Source organism: Prenolepis imparis, unplaced genomic scaffold (genome assembly GCF_030444845.1).
Source record: "Prenolepis imparis isolate NDT839.2.m4 unplaced genomic scaffold, iyPreImpa1.0 SCAF_2, whole genome shotgun sequence".
NCBI lineage: Eukaryota > Metazoa > Arthropoda > Insecta > Hymenoptera > Formicidae > Prenolepis > Prenolepis imparis.
The window spans coordinates 21,150,836-21,167,283 of NW_028141160.1; the positions used below are offsets into that span (position 1 = coordinate 21,150,836).

General features: G+C 40.2%; 3 protein-coding genes across 8 annotated transcripts; 2 read left to right on the forward strand and 1 right to left on the reverse strand.

Annotated features, from left to right (window-relative positions):
* Positions 1–97: 97 nt before the first annotated feature.
* LOC145932627 (MORN repeat-containing protein 5) lies at positions 98–16,404 on the reverse strand. Of its 5 annotated transcripts, none has more exons than XM_083031720.1 (4): positions 1,142–4,278; positions 702–894; positions 459–618; positions 98–357 (listed from the first exon to the last, which is right to left on the reverse strand). In XM_083031720.1, exons 1-4 carry the CDS (start codon positions 1,287–1,289, stop codon positions 106–108), a joined length of 753 nt encoding a protein of 250 aa, XP_082887846.1. In that variant the 5' UTR covers positions 1,290–4,278; the 3' UTR covers positions 98–105. The 5 variants fall into 5 exon arrangements, 1 of the variants encoding a protein (XP_082887846.1); XR_014424746.1 differs by lacking the exons at positions 98–357; positions 459–618; positions 1,142–4,278 and adding exons at positions 6,433–6,618; positions 15,240–15,538; positions 16,266–16,404 and having other exon boundaries at positions 770–894; XR_014424745.1 differs by lacking the exons at positions 98–357; positions 459–618; positions 702–894; positions 1,142–4,278 and adding exons at positions 4,924–5,655; positions 6,433–6,618; positions 15,240–15,538; positions 16,266–16,404.
* Positions 4,855–13,112, forward strand: LOC145932605 (uncharacterized). The gene is made up of 5 exons (XM_083031662.1): positions 4,855–4,944; positions 5,530–5,677; positions 6,288–6,573; positions 7,012–11,805; positions 11,939–13,112. The coding sequence occupies exons 2-5, from the start codon at positions 5,550–5,552 to the stop codon at positions 12,305–12,307; spliced, it is 5,577 nt and encodes a 1,858-aa protein (XP_082887788.1). The 5' UTR covers positions 4,855–4,944; positions 5,530–5,549; the 3' UTR covers positions 12,308–13,112.
* LOC145932625 (uncharacterized) lies at positions 13,479–15,776 on the forward strand. Of its 2 annotated transcripts, XM_083031718.1 has the most exons (3): positions 13,479–14,456; positions 14,757–15,008; positions 15,213–15,776. In XM_083031718.1, the coding sequence occupies exons 1-3, from the start codon at positions 14,436–14,438 to the stop codon at positions 15,507–15,509; spliced, it is 570 nt and encodes a 189-aa protein (XP_082887844.1). In that variant the 5' UTR covers positions 13,479–14,435; the 3' UTR covers positions 15,510–15,776. The 2 variants fall into 2 exon arrangements, with proteins under 2 accessions (XP_082887844.1, XP_082887843.1); XM_083031717.1 differs by lacking the exon at positions 13,479–14,456 and having other exon boundaries at positions 14,486–15,008.
* Positions 16,405–16,448: the final 44 nt, after the last annotated feature.

Here is a 16,448-nt window from a genome sequence, read left to right on the forward strand (position 1 = left end):
CGCAGTTGTGTTTTATCCACTTTACGTCTGCGGGCGCATGTCTGGCAAATTTCGTCAGTCTCGATATATGAAATTAATAGAGCAGGAGTTAAATTAATTATGATTTTACCAAATAATTTTACGATTATATATATATAATATATAATTGTAACTAAAAGATTGCATTATATCAATACACCTTTGCCACCAATTTTCCGTTTCATCTTCCGACGAGATGTGCGGTAACGTTGCAAAATCCGCCGCTCCCGATTGCCAGTATTCGCGTAACCATTCTCGATGACCGGTCGGTTCTGACCAGCCTTTTCGGCAATTTTGTTTTATCCATTTAATCTCTACAGTCGTTGGAATCTTGAGTATCTTCATAATTTTTTAAATCTATTACTATATATTTACTTCGCAAGAATAGGATATATAGCATTTCTTGACTTTATTGTTGTTGAGCAACGTATTATTTTTACTTTTCTGCAATTACGATATGATATTACGCAGTTCTTCTCTGGATCGAATATCCCGATACCAGTATCATAGCAGAACGGAGGAATAATCTTAGACGGTTGGTCATTAGTTTTCAATACTTTCCTGGCTGATCTCAGTCCGTTTACTATGCAATTATAAAATCTAAAATGTTTTTACAACGCTATAGAGATAATGCGGTAATATATACATATGTATAAGACTTCTCTGTTTAAGGTTTAATTAACCGCCTGTCAGGAAATGTACAATAATCCCATTCATCTTCTCGATATGATAAACCATCCACGAACGTATAACGCTTTTGTCGGTCTACGATTTTTCCACGATTCCAGATACCATCCATCACTTGTCCGCGTGGCCAATACATACTTCCGCAGCCATGAAGCACGCCATTCCGATATTCTCCCTCTAATACAACTTCTGAAAGATAAATAATAAGATTGGCTCGCACTAATTGATGTTGATTTTACAATCCTAATACAGGTTCTATATTATAGAAAGTAATTATAGTTGATTGGTCAATAATTATTAATTAATTTTTAACTGACTTCGCCGTTGCTCTCAGTTCATTTATGCAATTATAAAATTTGAAATATTGTTTCTAATACAAAAATTTTAATTTTGAAAAAGAGAGAATTAATCTTGAAATTAATTAAGATCAATTAACTGTAAGGTGTGACATATCTGCCGATGCCGCTCTTGTCAATCGCATTCCACGACCCTTCGTAAGTGCTTCCACCGACGAATCGAGTCTCTCGTAACATTTCAATTTCATCTTCCTCTTTGTTATCATTTTTCTTCATCGTATCTGACATCTCGCATCTACATATACATATTTAAAAAATAGCGAATTATAGTTGTAAATATCTTAATTTGCTTCTTTTCTTCTCTCGTTGTCGCTACTTTATTTCTACTCTTTTATTATTAACTATGAATAAATTTCATAGTCAACTTTTCCTCCCGGAATGAGAGACGAAGTTCGAGACTAGGTTCATCCTTACAGGATGTCCCCGTTGCCTAGTATTCCTGGCATAATCTTGGTCGATTAATCATAAGTCGTCTCGTCTGGACGCGCGAACGGTGTGCAAAAACCAGGCAGATACGTGTCTAGAATTCGTGAATAAAATGCGAAATGGTAATAGAGTCCGGTAGTAGCATGGCTTTTTATATCCCGCACGCGTAACTAAATCAGATTTTTAGGAGACGCGTGATTCGGATACGCATACGTATTCGTAACACATGATGGGACAACGGCGAGGAGACCGTTATGTCTCTCGTATTTCTATGAGAAAGAGAGAGAGAGAGGACCATCGTGTGTGTGCCGCATATACTACTGTTATGTGTCAGAAAGTGGTACATTCTCCACTGTATATGTGTCGAGAAACATATTCCCCAAGTTTCGCGCGTTCTCATACTAGCGCGAATAAGTTAACTGGCGCTCGTCCGAGGCATAGTATTCTTCCGCTTTGAATAGCAAACGCGAGTACATACCTATTGAAATGTGCAATGTATATTGCCGGACTTGTCTGTAACACAATTCATAATGCACACCAATGAATCAATATGTCAATTATCGATGCGCTGTTCCTGCATTTTTTTTGTTACAGGGACTTTAATTGAATAATCGCGAAGCGATATAAAATTGTTAGGGTAAGAACACGAAAGCATAATTTAAAAAATTATATTTGCATACCCTCTGCGATAGATTTCCGGATACGAATCAATTTCTTACTCTGTAACTAATTCTTTATTATAAGATTTTCCTATGTAAGAGGTGAGATGAGAGATACTATACACGATATAAAATGTATATATATAAATAGCAAGCATTTTTTCCTCGCATTAGATTAAATATAAACAGGTATAAACGGGATGGTAGAATTTACGTGTACATATATAGTAAGTTATTAATTGATACTTATTATAACATTAGATTCGCTACGTTAGACTCGGGTGAAAAGGAGGGGGCCGATTACGCCAGTCGTTTCCGGACGATGCTCCCTTCGGAGCAACGATTCCAACTACGTAATCTGGAATGTCGTGTTAGTTCAGCCGAGCGTGACACCTCTCTGGAGAATCTCTCACGCACCTGAGAATTTCTCATAAGTAGGTACGTACACCGGGGGGCGAACTTGTATATTTTTTTCTCCTTTCCACCCGAGCGTTATCGTATACCTCTCGTACTCCGTGGAGTCGAAGAGAGAAGTGGTGCTTGAAATTATAGTAGTAGCCAAAGAGCAAATTATTGCTTCTCTTTAAAAAGCTCGAATTAATCCGTGACTCGAGTAAGGGTCGTTACCACCGCTAAGAGAGAATTCTGAGAATACCGCGAGAATACTTTTAATGTTCTATCGCGCATCGATGTCTCTATACCGTCACGTACTGATCTAAAGATTTTTACTTAGATTTTCTTATAAGAAGAAGAGTCGCGCGCGATCTCTTCTCTATTTATTTCAAATTAATTCTAGTTTCTCTGTTGAAGAAAAAAAAATGATAAATTTCAGAATAGATCAAATATGTCTGATCGATTCGCGAATCGATCGTACGTCGAGAAATCTATACGGTGAGGAAAATAGGTCGGGGATTTGTGGAGTTGCCAGCGCTTCGTTCTCTCTCTCGCGTCCCCCTTTTTCTGTGCTACTCCTCCCAACCCCGATGTCGAATTTGTCGATAGGTAACCGTTGGATAAGCCTTAATCCGGCGCGGTGCGGCGCAGTACCGTTGTCTTGGTAAACAGTGGGTTACGGATGAACAGTCGTGCAAGTGGGACGGCTGTTTATTAACCCGTCCATGTTCGACGTTCACAGAAAACTTAACCAGACATAGTCGCGCGAGAAGCGAGAAACGGGTTTTGCCAAGCGCGAGCCCGTCCATCTCCTCTCGCGTGATCAACTGTCAAACCTAAATCTATCTATCGTTTTGGTTCGCCTCCCTCTCCTGCCTCCTGCTCTCGTGCCGCTCGAGACATGACTCGATAGCCTAGTTCTGGCGAACGGAAGTTTTAGTAAGATCGAAAAAATTGTCCTTCTTGGAAAAAGATCGCTATTAGGGGATCCGAGGTCTACGTCGAGCCTTGGACGATTGATTCGTTCATGAATGAGTTACGTAAAGTGCGATCGAGATATCGAGGCATGAGAAGGGTGGATGCTGATCGAGCTCGAGGAGCTTGAGGAAGAAGAAAAGGGAAGAGGAGAATAATTTGGCCAGATAAAATCTCTTTTAAAAGATTTCCCCTCCTTCTTTCCCTCCGAAAGCCGCATTTTTGCGGTGTCCATTCACACGGCCCATTACTGGTTCTTTCACAATTTAGTACGTCATGTATGAGACTCATTCGGTCGATGTACCGTTAATCGTCGCTGTGAATCGTCGGCTTGGCTTACGTTGCGTTTGTCGTTTCAAAAAAATATAGGATGGCTACCTCGTTTCGCTATGTCTCTCCCGACGATCTCCCGAGAGCACAATTCGTAGCGGCTCTCCGCGATGCGCTACGTCAAACCGAACCCAAGTCCGGATCCTAACGTTTGTCATCAAGCTGATCATCTAAAATTCCCTCATTTTTTTTTAAATTAAAGCTAGCTAAATCGTGCGATGCACATTGCTTTCGAACTGAGGAAGTTTGGATAATTTTTCTCGCTGTGCGCGATCAAAATTTCTTCCAACGTTTTTACGTAATCTTTATGCAATTTCCGATTGTAATCGAAATTATAAAGGCAACCTGTTCGAAGGCACGTACGCGCGGTCACCTGTTTCCGCGTAATTCACTCCATCCGACGACTATCGCGAGAGGCGAGAGAGGCGAGTCCTTTCTCTGTCTTACCCTTCAGGAGCGTCTCCCCTCCTTATTTCTTCTGCCTCTTGTTCCACTGTGCTCGTCCCAGCCAAGGATCCTACCTTGCAGTACGTGTTTATCCAGGGTATAAGACGGCAGAAGCGAACAAGTGGCATAGGAAGAGAACCCGCGGCGGAGTGTCAAGCGAGTGCGGAGTATACGAGAGGGAGTATACGAAGAAAGGACCTGCACGCAGAAAGAAAAGGGAGGAGTTCACGGAACACGCTCCATAATCTTCGCCGAGGTCGCTACACCGGCCAGTGTCTGACCAACAAGGTCGACCGCAAAATAGTTTCAACTGCTAAACGTCCTTGATCCCTTAACGAAGAAGGGAAACCACGGAGGGAGAGAAAGAGGAACGGACAGACCCAAGAGAAGAGAGAGCAAAAGGGATAGAGACTATCGCGTCTCGCGTTGAAGAATCGAACACCGTGGGATCCAGTCAAACACTCGTCAAAACTTGCCCAGCATTTTCTTTTTATCAATTACTACGCGTTGATTGTGTCACAGCAAACTGGTGTGTTCAGTGTCAAGTTTTCAAGAACGCTATCGCGAATTACTCACATCGGGATTGTTGATGATAATTAGCTCTCGACGGGATTAAATGACATTTTCAAGGAGTCTATCTTCGTTTTCAAAGTGTGAGTGTGTTTACGAGAAGCTAAGTTTTTAAGAGATAAAGCTTAAGTTTTACTTTTTTTAGAGCAACCTATAATTATAAATTTACAAAAGCAAAGGAAAGAGAAAAAAAAATTTTCTTATGAACATATATATATAAAAAAAGATTTCTTAAGAGGCAAAAAACATACAACGCTAATTGCATGTTATAGTCATTATCCAAATTTATATGCAATGCAAAACATAGAGATAATGGAGATCGATAATATGTAACACAAGCAGCAAGAATTTAAAAAAGTTCAATGACTTATCTCTCTTTCCTTTTGCTTCTTTTTCTTCGCACGTTGTTATGTCAGGTTTTTTATGGTTGGTTTATCCGCGCATCCCGTATCATATAAATATTTATTTCTCGATTTATTTCTCTAAATGTGTTGAGAGTTATATACCCCTTAATTAAATATTCTCTATTGAAATTTCTTTGATAAACTTTAATAAATTCTTGCACAAATAATAAGTAGAAAAAGATAGCTAATAATAGAAGTCATTTATATATAACAATGCAATTATATTGTTGTCTTCACAATCTCGGAATTTCTTTTCATTTTCAGAAAATCGAATATTATATATCATGTTGCTGCAACGATTACGCTGGCTTTTGCCAGCATTAATCGTATCTTTGATGAACCTGCAATTAAGTGCGCCTTTGCCGGCTCATGATGAACGTTCGCACGTATCTGTGAATACATTTGATCCTAGGTCAGTATTACACGAGAAACATATAAATTTAGGGATAATAATTTAATATAATACACGTACGCGCGTATGTGTAAAATTAGAATTAAATTCTGAGTTCTCTCAGAAAATTCATACGAACGGATGACATAAAGACGACGTAAGATAATACGAACGAGGGGTACGTAGATAAAAATCGCACCTCGCATGGGAAAAACAAGGCAGAGAATGCGGAAATGGAGAAGAATGAAAAACACGGTCGGTTCTTATTAAAAGCGTCGCGGTTTACTTCCCGAGCTGCCAGACAGCTTCGGTGTTCTTAATCAACAGACTAATTAAGAAAAATTATACGCGCATTGAACTTTTTGTTCTTATCAATACGCGGAAAGATCTTTGCTGATACTTGCCTATCATAACTCTTTATCAGTGTGCATTTAAATTTCAAAACAAATTCATTGAAAGATACACAATTTCCAGATGAAAAATACACGATGTACATTAATCTATTTCATACGTTTCAGTTCAAATGAGAATTGTTTTTAGATAATAATAGGGTTTTTATATCAATTCGAGATTAGTTGAATATGCAAAGCAAAAGTTGCGATAATATTCTGGAATTTTCGTGCCTTTACAGCGTAGCTACTTCAACAATGATCCGCCAGGATTACAACAAACGTGTGCATCCTCCGTATGGCAAAAACGACACGCAATCCAGCCACAAACTGGTCGCTTCCCCGGCTGGACTTTTGCGGCCCGACAAGTTTCAGTTTTATACTTACAACGACAAGGGTGATATGATTACGCGGCAGATGACCGCTCAGGAAATTCAAGGTCTCATCGCTGCAGGTGGCTCGGATCACGTCGCGGTGGATAGACAAGAACCTCAAAAAGCCGATGATGTACTGACTGGCGGAAAAAAGGTCGATTCACCGTCTCTTGTCTCTCGTCTTTTGTCTTTCTCCTATCTGTAAATGGAAAATAGATCAAAATAATAGCGCAACACATCATACAATAATACATACATACACACACATTTTATTTTACTTAAAATAAAGTATTTTAATTAAAAATGTAAATAAAAACAAATGATTAAATTTTTTAATATGATAAGACATATATTTAATAAAATATTAAATTTATCGAAGTATAGTTAAAAGTTCAAACTTTTCATGCAAACTGAATATTCGACGAAAAAGTATAATGTCAATTTTATAGATTCATGTTAAAATTAGGTGTCATTTAAATATAAATGAGAGACAAATAAAAAAACGTATAAATAGAGATCTAAACGTTAAGAGATCTAACGGAGCTGTCATGTCTTCGTTTACAGATTTAACATATTTCACGTCGCATTTTAGGTCATGGATGTAGTACAGAAGGTACAGAATGTGTTGAAGAGCGCACTCGACAAGCCACCGATCTTAACGGGTTTGATACCGAAGATTCCAGAACACGCAAACGTCGAATGGAGCAACATTCTCCCTTCCATTCTGTCCGGCGAGACAGATGCGATTTCTCCAAGCAGTGAATCTAATCAAATATTGCATAAACTTACAACAGAAAAGACAGAAACTGCGTCGTCGACCGAGAGCGCGATGAATATCGGAACTGGTCTGAAAGATCCGGCGACGAAGAAACCGGCGATGTCAGACGTTCAGACGAATGCATACGCTGGTTTTACGAATAATATGCATCATAGCGAGAAACCACAACCTAGCCATTATTCGCAACATATGTCAACGATCACGGAGAAACCAATGATTCCAGTTCCAGTTATCACTTTGACGGAACAAAAATTGTCTACCTTGCATTCTGCCATCACCGAAAGCCCGATCTTCCAAATGCTAAGTGTGATTCCGGTTGAGAGCACTCATAATAAGGCAGGTCAGACCGATTCGTATGCAGCTGACATCGGTGCCACGAGTTTCACTCAACCGTCTACTCAGACGACCGAAAGATCGAGTCAAACGGAGCAGTTCGTCGAGTTAACTCTGTCGGAAGTACCTGAAGCTACGACATTCTCGCAACTAACGAGCTTAGATACGCATCCTGTACATGTCACGAAGCAGACGTCTACGAATCCCGATAATCAAGCAAGTCAGGAAGTCAAAGTCCCGATAATCTATTCGACAATTGTTCCAGGTATATCGACGAATCCCCCTATCGTCGATACAAAGCAGGCTGCAACGTACGAGTCTGTCGAAGTGACAAACGTGGCTGACAAGATCTCTTCTTTTTCAAATACGAGTTACGTTCTTATACAGGATAAGAACAATACGAAACAATCGGAAGATTTTTCATTCATACCCGCGATTACGAAAGAATCTCAAATTAACGGAACGCACAATGATGATAAAATAATCTCACCAGCTAATACCGCCACCTCGGAACCGCTTTCTCACGCATCCGTGCCTGTAGAATCTGAGGTAGCTGCGAGTAACAAAATCGCGTTGCATTCACCATCCACGTTTGCCACCTCTTCGACAATCGAGGCCTCGACTGTTCCGACTTTGCTACATACTACGGATCATCATCGCGGTGAGGGCTCCTCAATGGTTACGAAAGAATCATTAAGCCCGGTTACATCAACGTACACGGAAAATTATCTCGATTCTCAATCTCCAACCGAGATCCAATCTTTGGCACCGATGGAACCGCTATCCACGCAATTGAGCGATTCCTTTTCGAATGTAATGAATCAGGTTTCGGAAATAAAACCCGCCATATTATCCCTGTCGGACGAGGCGCCGCCGGAAATATCAATCGCGAATATTAATTACGATCAGAGGCGCAACGATTCAGGTGAACCCGCGATGACGAGTACAGATACGTTTATGTCCCAGGCGAACGAGAAGACTGTCGAGCGTTTTAGTACGCAAACCTACGTAGCCGTTAGTACAGAAATTCCGCCGCAGGATACTACTACTAGACTTATCGACTACTCTATCACTCAACGGCCTGTCAATGTAATGAATAGAGAATCGATCAATGATGCGAACACTAGGCTCAAGATGACAACATCAGCGATTGAGACCGAAGCGACGAATAACAGAGTGACGATTAATGATCTTTTAACCACGACGCCAGCTGGATCGACTGTTGAATCGACTAGTACAAAATTAACATCTTCTTCGCCCATAAGAGTCCAGCTTGAGAAGATTCACGACACTTTGCCGGAAAATCAGACCAAGACTCTCGCGACTCTCGAAATCACCACCGCTACTAATATACCGACTTTGGAGAAACAAGCCATCGATCAAACTACAGAATTACCGCGAGAAGAGATTTCATCTGTCACTTCGACGGCGCCTGATGTAGCTAAGACGCAATCGACAACCGCGTCGAGCGAATCTTTGAATAAACCGATCAACGAATATTTCGACAATGTTCTCGCAAACTTAAATTTGAGTAATCCGGTGTCCGCTATCGATCAAGTATTGAACCTCGCGTTAGTTCCACCCAGCACTCCTGCGATCGAGCCGATCGGTTTACCGAGTGACACGACGAACTTTGTAGCTAGTGATTTAGCGAGTAGTCTTATCGCCGGATTTGCAACGAGCACGTCCGAGAGATCGTCCTACGAAGAGATTACCGAGAGCCAAATTGCTAAAAACGCATCGAGTGACGCGACGAAATTTGCAGAATCCACCGAAAGTATCACTAAGATGCAGGAAGAAACCGTAGGATTTAATGTAAATGAGTATCAGGAAGAGAATAAAGATATTATTCAAACGTCAACGCAAAAGATATCAACGAATCCGATTGAAAACGCCACGTCGGAAATAATTATGCAGACGAGAGACTCAAATGATACGTTAGAACCGATTAAATTGTTAAACAGTAATGAGTCGAGTATAGATTATCCTACGACTGTATCTTTATCCACCTTGTTAAATGAACTCACGAATATTAGCGACGAATCAAAAGACAGCGCTGGACAGAGCACCATTACTGTAGAAGTTATCACGGCAAATCCTGAGCAATCGATAAATATCGATACAACTAATAATAAAAGGAAAACAGAAAATAAGGAAAAAGTGAAAACGACAGAAGCACCTGCTATAAGGACGGACGTAAGTTCCGAATTACCGCGGTTACCTGTAAAAATTGAATTAATTGATTCGGCTAACGCTAATTTACCAAATGCTTCGGAGAATAGTTCAAAAATAGAAACGTTGGGTGAAAAGAATGGACATATGAATATTTCGTCAGCGACGAAGGAGGCTGTTAAAGTTCATCCCGTTAACGATTCCAACTTCGACTTTGACAGCTCACACGAGTATATTAGTAATGTCACAATTTCAAACGTTACGTCTAATACTCCCGTCATGTCAGATGAAAATCCTGTAAATTCTGCGTTATCGCAAAATCGCGTTAGTAACACAACCGATTATAAAAATAAAAATAACATCAATCAAGATAATAATAATAATTCTTTGTCTTCTCCGTCGAGTCAAGAATATTTTAGTACCGATCGTCCTATTATCGAAATTGTGACGCAGAAATTATCGGAGGATGCAAACGAGAACAAGGAGGAACTTTCTCTACCAAGTCTGATTAATGCAGACAATTTGAATTCTGCCAATAACACATCAAATGAGAATAATAAAAATGTGACACAGACGTCGGCAGTCAACGCGAGTATTTCATCAATGAAGAACGCGTCGACATCGCAGACTAATTTAAATAACACAAAGAATAAACCTACGTCTTTGAAACACTCCGAGAATCCTTCGAAACCGGAAGTAATACGCTTGCCGCTATCGACCCCGCCTTCGATCCATCAAACGTCGAATCCTACGATCGATCATAAACCGTCGGAGAAGTCTGACATCTCGAAGACTGAAACGAACGCGAACGCGGAGGACAAGTGGACACTTATATCGCAACAAACCTCACCAGTTATGAAGCCGTCGAAGCCGCTGAGGAAACCAGTCAATCACGTTCAGACTCAGCCGTCGTCCAGCTCGGAGGACGAGAGCGTCGAAAATCATTCACCGGCAGCTGAAACGGAGGTGACTCATCAGCCGGATCAGCAGGATCAGCACACTTCGACGCAATCCATGCCACCACTCTGGGACGCATCGCAGAGCGCGAGCGGATTGGACGTCACTATAAGACACACGAACTCCGACATCGTCAACTTTGCCCGGCTGTGCAACGAGCTGGCCTTCAATTTCTGGATAGCCACCAATAAAGGTCTGAGTACTGCGAGGTCGCTGGCCTTGTCGCCATTCGGTATGACCAGCCTGCTGGCGATGATCTTCCTAGGCGCGCGTGGACCGACATCCGATCAGATGAACGAGGTGCTCGGGTTGGACGACGTGGCCACGTTCAATCCGCACTTGGTGTTCCAGAATATAACCGACACGGTGAGCTTGGCCCGCAGTCAGGGTATCGCAAACGCCGCCTTCGTTCGTGAGCTCTTCGCCGACAAGATGAAGGTCAGAAAGCTCATGCCTTTCTACAAGGAACAGGCTCAACAATTTTACGAGGGCCTCGTGGCCGAGGTGAACTTTGCCACCATCAGCGATCTCGTTCGCAGGAGGACGAATCTGTTGGTCAGGAAGCAGACGGGCGGTAGAATCAAGGATTTCGTCAAGACCAACACAGTACCGCTCAGGTCACCTTTGGCGGCGCTTTCCGCCAACGTATTTCAGACCGATTGCAACAGCACTCTGACCAGCTCCATCGGTAGGGACGGCGAATTGTACTTCGCAGTCTCGCCAGCCGTCAGACAGAGGAAACTTGTGCCGGTCCCGGCTACCACTTGGCGATCAGGTGTCTTAGCCGGCTACGAGCCCAGCATCGACGCTACCGCGGTCGCCCTTGGCGGAAGCGACAAATTGGTTTCGACGATCTTCGTGCTTCCGGGTCAACAGGGTCACACCGCACCTGGCGACACCCTGGACCGCCTCGAGCAGCGTCTCGTTAGAAGCGCCTTCCGCGACGGAGCCTGGAACAAGCTCCTCAAGGTCCTAATCCCGCGTAGCGGCTTGGAGCTACAAGTGCCTAAATTCAGCCATAGATCTGTCATTAACGCGACCGCGGCCTTGAAGAGAATGGGTCTCGACGAGCTATTCTCGGGCAACGCCGACTTCAAGGGAATCAACGGCGTAGGTCACCGTCTCTATTTGGCCGATGTATTGCAGGTAAATGTATATAAATATCTACTCGATATATATATATATATATATATATATATATATTTCTCGTATCCATTTGTATATACAAGATAATTCTTCATTTTATATATATAAATTAATATATAAACTTTTATTATAGATGAACCTGTTCAGTACCTGCGGCGATGAAAATATTCTCAGCGGTCGACATCACGTAGAAACGTATCCGGCGAGCCCGTTAAGAAGAAATATCAAACGACAGATGGAAGACACCGACAATCTCGGTAGCAACGCTGAAGAAGATGCGTCGAGATACGGAGGGATTATATCTTTGCAAGAGGACCACGTGGATTCGTTCTACGCGGATCAATCGCATATGGCTCGATTCTATAGAGAGAAAAGACAACCTTCCGGATTATCGGAGAGACCAAGATTGAAGCTCGACAGGCCCTTCTTATATTTCGTTCGACACAATCCTTCCGGTATAATACTACACATGGGACGTTTTAATCCCCGATTATTACCTTAGACAAAAGCTCACAACGACAATGCCATCAATTCGATATCCTGTTCCTTCTATTCGACGTCTTATGTCTGTAAATTCTTATCGAGAAATCAGCTGATTCTCTCGCATTGCTCAAACAATTCTCTCTTTCTTCCTCCCTCTTTCTTTCTCTACCAATTTAGCACGTTATAGCGGTCCAGGATGTATACTTGGCATGTCTAGGAAATTTGTAAACAATTTCGCGTAGAATTACTTATTAGCTTCTTCATTGTCTTCTCATCTAGAAATAAGAAACTAGCGCGATATCGTTTATTTGTTCCATGCTAATATATGTAAAATCCATGACAGAGATGTGGATCGTATTACTTTATGATATATTTAGGGAGTGGTTGAACGCATAAAAATAATAGACTGAAAAAAAAACGGAGAAAAAAAAGTTGGTTTCGAAAAAAAAGATCTTAATCGCGGTCCAAATGATAATTATATATCTTTTGTGTACGAGTGACATATATGAGTAGCGATTATGATAAGATCTCCGGCGAGAATATTTAACGCAAGTTTCTATCGAGTGTCGATAATCTATTTGGACCCTGATTGACATTACTTTTAATCCTTTTTAATACGACTAACAATTGTGATATATAACTGAGCGTTGAGAATTTTTTTGTACATTTCGTAGAATTATTAATCTGTTATAGAATGTATACACGTTCAATGCTACGTATATTGTATATGAAAAAAAAAAACAAATCAAATGTACTTTTTTTTAACACAGAAAAATGTCGAAAATGAATGACGCGTTGAATAAAAGCACAACATTCTCGTTCGTCTTCTCGTTTTTAACGCACAACTCCAAGTTCGCTGTTTAGACATTTACATCTCATATACGGATTTATAAGATAAGGAATTAAGCTGCGTTATGTGCTGATATCGCGCAACATATACCAGCACAAACGATAATAATTCTCGAAGTTTCGAGTTTCTTTTTCAACATTAAACACAGACATCGCATCAATACTGTATAGAATATATCGCGCATCAGTGTAAAATATATATAGCAAAAATTACACATTATATCTGTATAGTTATAAAAGAAATATTTAAAACGACTACTTGTCGAAACGTACGATTTAATCGCGATATGTTTCGTAACACGATCAATTTAATATTTCGCCGGGTGACAATCTTTTCTAATTTTAAAAGTTAATTGTACGATATCATCAACCTTATCTGCACCAAAGCGATGCGCGTCATTGGCAGGTGATAAATGCATCGAGCGACAGTGGGGGTTTTTATTCGTTTATCGCGTAGTAAAGTCGTAAAGTCTCTCTCGTCGTCGTGGAAAGTCATACTGTTCGCCAGATGTTAACGTCATAGAGGCCAATAGAGCTACTTTACGAACTATCGAAATAATTTCTCTCATTCGGATATAGTTTGGTAACAAAAAAACAAAGTATTCAAACATCTTTCCGTGTGATTTCACGATTATCTCGTCGAGAGTGACAATCAGGATTTTTATACGCAAGTGACAAGTGTTTTTTTTTTTTTTTTTAAAGAGCGAAAGTTTTTCGAAAGTCGCTCTTCTTCTCTATTTCGATCCTAAGACAAACTTGGTGTCATTAACTCTGGCGCTATATCTAATTAAAATGTTCAATTACAAGTAGATTGCTAAAAATGCCTCTGCAATCTGCATGAATTTGACATTTAAAAAATTGATATTTTTTAAATTGTGGTGCACGTATTTTTTTTGTCTTGGACATCCGGACGAATTGAGATCACAGAACCGAGGTGAACGATGGGTTGACATGGATTTGGATGCCTCTATCATATGCTCGAATATATCTTGGATTTATTACGCAACGCTAGTGGCATAAAATAATGTGAATGCCTCGTGCAAAAAGGCCGACGACGAATGCCGTTTAGAAAAATGTGATTGCAATGTCAATTAACGTATCTCGCTCTGAGATAATTGAATTGTTAAAAATATATTCACGAAGATACATAAACAAAATAGGGAAAGTGACAGTTTATTATGTATCAGCTCGATCGTTTTTTATTATCATAGATAAGCATATCATTGTTGAGATAAACCGATCGATTAATATTAACGATATTGCAACGAAGATTACTTGTCTCCAAAGACATATTCAGGATGTTCTTTCTGGTCCTCTTGGTATGTATTGTATCTTTCTCTTCTGCTAATTTAATGACATGTTGGTATAAACGATAAAATACAACACACGTACGATACGATATTTCTAATCGATAATTATCAGCAAATTCTTTTCCTGTATGTACTATCGAGCAAATAAGAAAGATTGCAATTGCTTTATTAAACCGCGATTATCAGTTATTAAGATAGATCGATATATAAATGACAGAAATAGATATTTCACACAATTACGCGCTTCCTCTTGGACGAGGTGAAAAACTATTGCACTCGAAAAATATGTCTAAAATGCGAATTCTTCAGGATGCGGATTGTTCCGGTCGAACACTAGCTACTCTCCTGGTCGCGTGGGTGACGACAGCAATGGTAGCTTCGATATTATTGCAATGGGAATATATGTGGATTGTTTTGGCGATACTGACGCTGCTGTTTTTATTGGTCTGCGGATACACCGCCTACAGCGTAAAGAGGACTCACGCGAGAATTTTAATCGAACAGCAAAGAAGAGCGGCGATTCGGACTGTCTCGGGTATCACGGCCGCTAATCGCAGAGAGGTATTTTATCTATGTTAAATTTTATTATTATTTAATTAAATTATTATTATTATTTATTAATTACTATTAAATTTAGTTATTATTTATTTATTACTATTAAATTTTTATTATTTTTTTAGATATATGTATATCTTCTAAATTGTATAAATTTTACAAACTTGTAAAATTCCAACAAATCCCTATCTCCATATCTTGTTTTTACAGATAGAACCGTCAACGTATTCGACTCACCTGCATGCAGATTTACCGCCGTCCTACGCGTCTGTGATGACTACGCAAACATCAACCTCTCCTGGAGCGTCATACAGCGAAGCCAAGTACGAAGATCCTCCATCGTATTCGATCGTAATCGCTTCCTTGGATAATACTCAAGATCGAAACGCAGGAATTTCAAGCGAATCGGACGTGTCGCCTTCCAAATTTGTAAAGAATAACGCTACTGATGATGCCGCTGCCGCTACTTCCGCTTCTACATCCATCACGTGTTCACACGAAAGATGAGATGATTATACGCACTGCATCGTATCTTCCTGCAAAAGAGATGAACAATTAACAAGGGAAACTGACAAGTGGTCTGAAATAAGCATGTGTGTGTGCGTGCGTGTGTGTGTGTGTGTGTGTGTGCGATATATTATAACCTTCTTTGAAAAGATTTGTCATTGTGTGTGTATTATAAATGTATGATAGTGAATGAATTGATTCTTGACACATTCACTTGTAATAAGTATTTTTTTATTCATTAAAGTAATTATTGTTTTACTTCTTCAATTATTATTAATAAGTTTTATTTCTTCAATTATATTATTCTCAAAAAAGCTTTTCAACAACTCGATTAAAATCGATATATCGAGATCGAGATCAAGATCGAGATCTCGAATGAGAGAAGCGAATATTGTCGCGGACAAAAAGGTTACAAAATTATTCTTAGTTATAAGTTATAGGTTATAGGGCCGATTTTTTTTTCACCATCTCCGATTAACTCAATCGGCCGATTAAACTATATCTTTGTCTCTTTTCAACTACGTTCTTAAAAAGAGACAAAGGGCCGGTTTCACCATCTCTGATTAACTCAATCGACCGATTAAACTATATCTTTGTCTCTTTTCAGCTACGTTCTTAAGAGATGGTGAAACCGGCCCAAAGATATATATAGTTTAATCGGCCGATTGCCCATATACATATATATAAAAGTACAGCAATCATTCATATAAATTAAGTTATCATAACAATAATAATTAAGTGGATCTAGTTAATTACCTCGATATGAGAGGAAATTTCTGTTGATGGTCGATCGCGAAGATTCGAACGAACAAAGTTGCGAAAGCACAAGATGAGCGCAAAGCAAAGTGGACGCAGGTGACATCTGGTATACGCGGCGTTTCACTAGTCCGAACTCGGCGTCGAATGAGTAATTCGATACATCGGAAAGGTTCGACACGA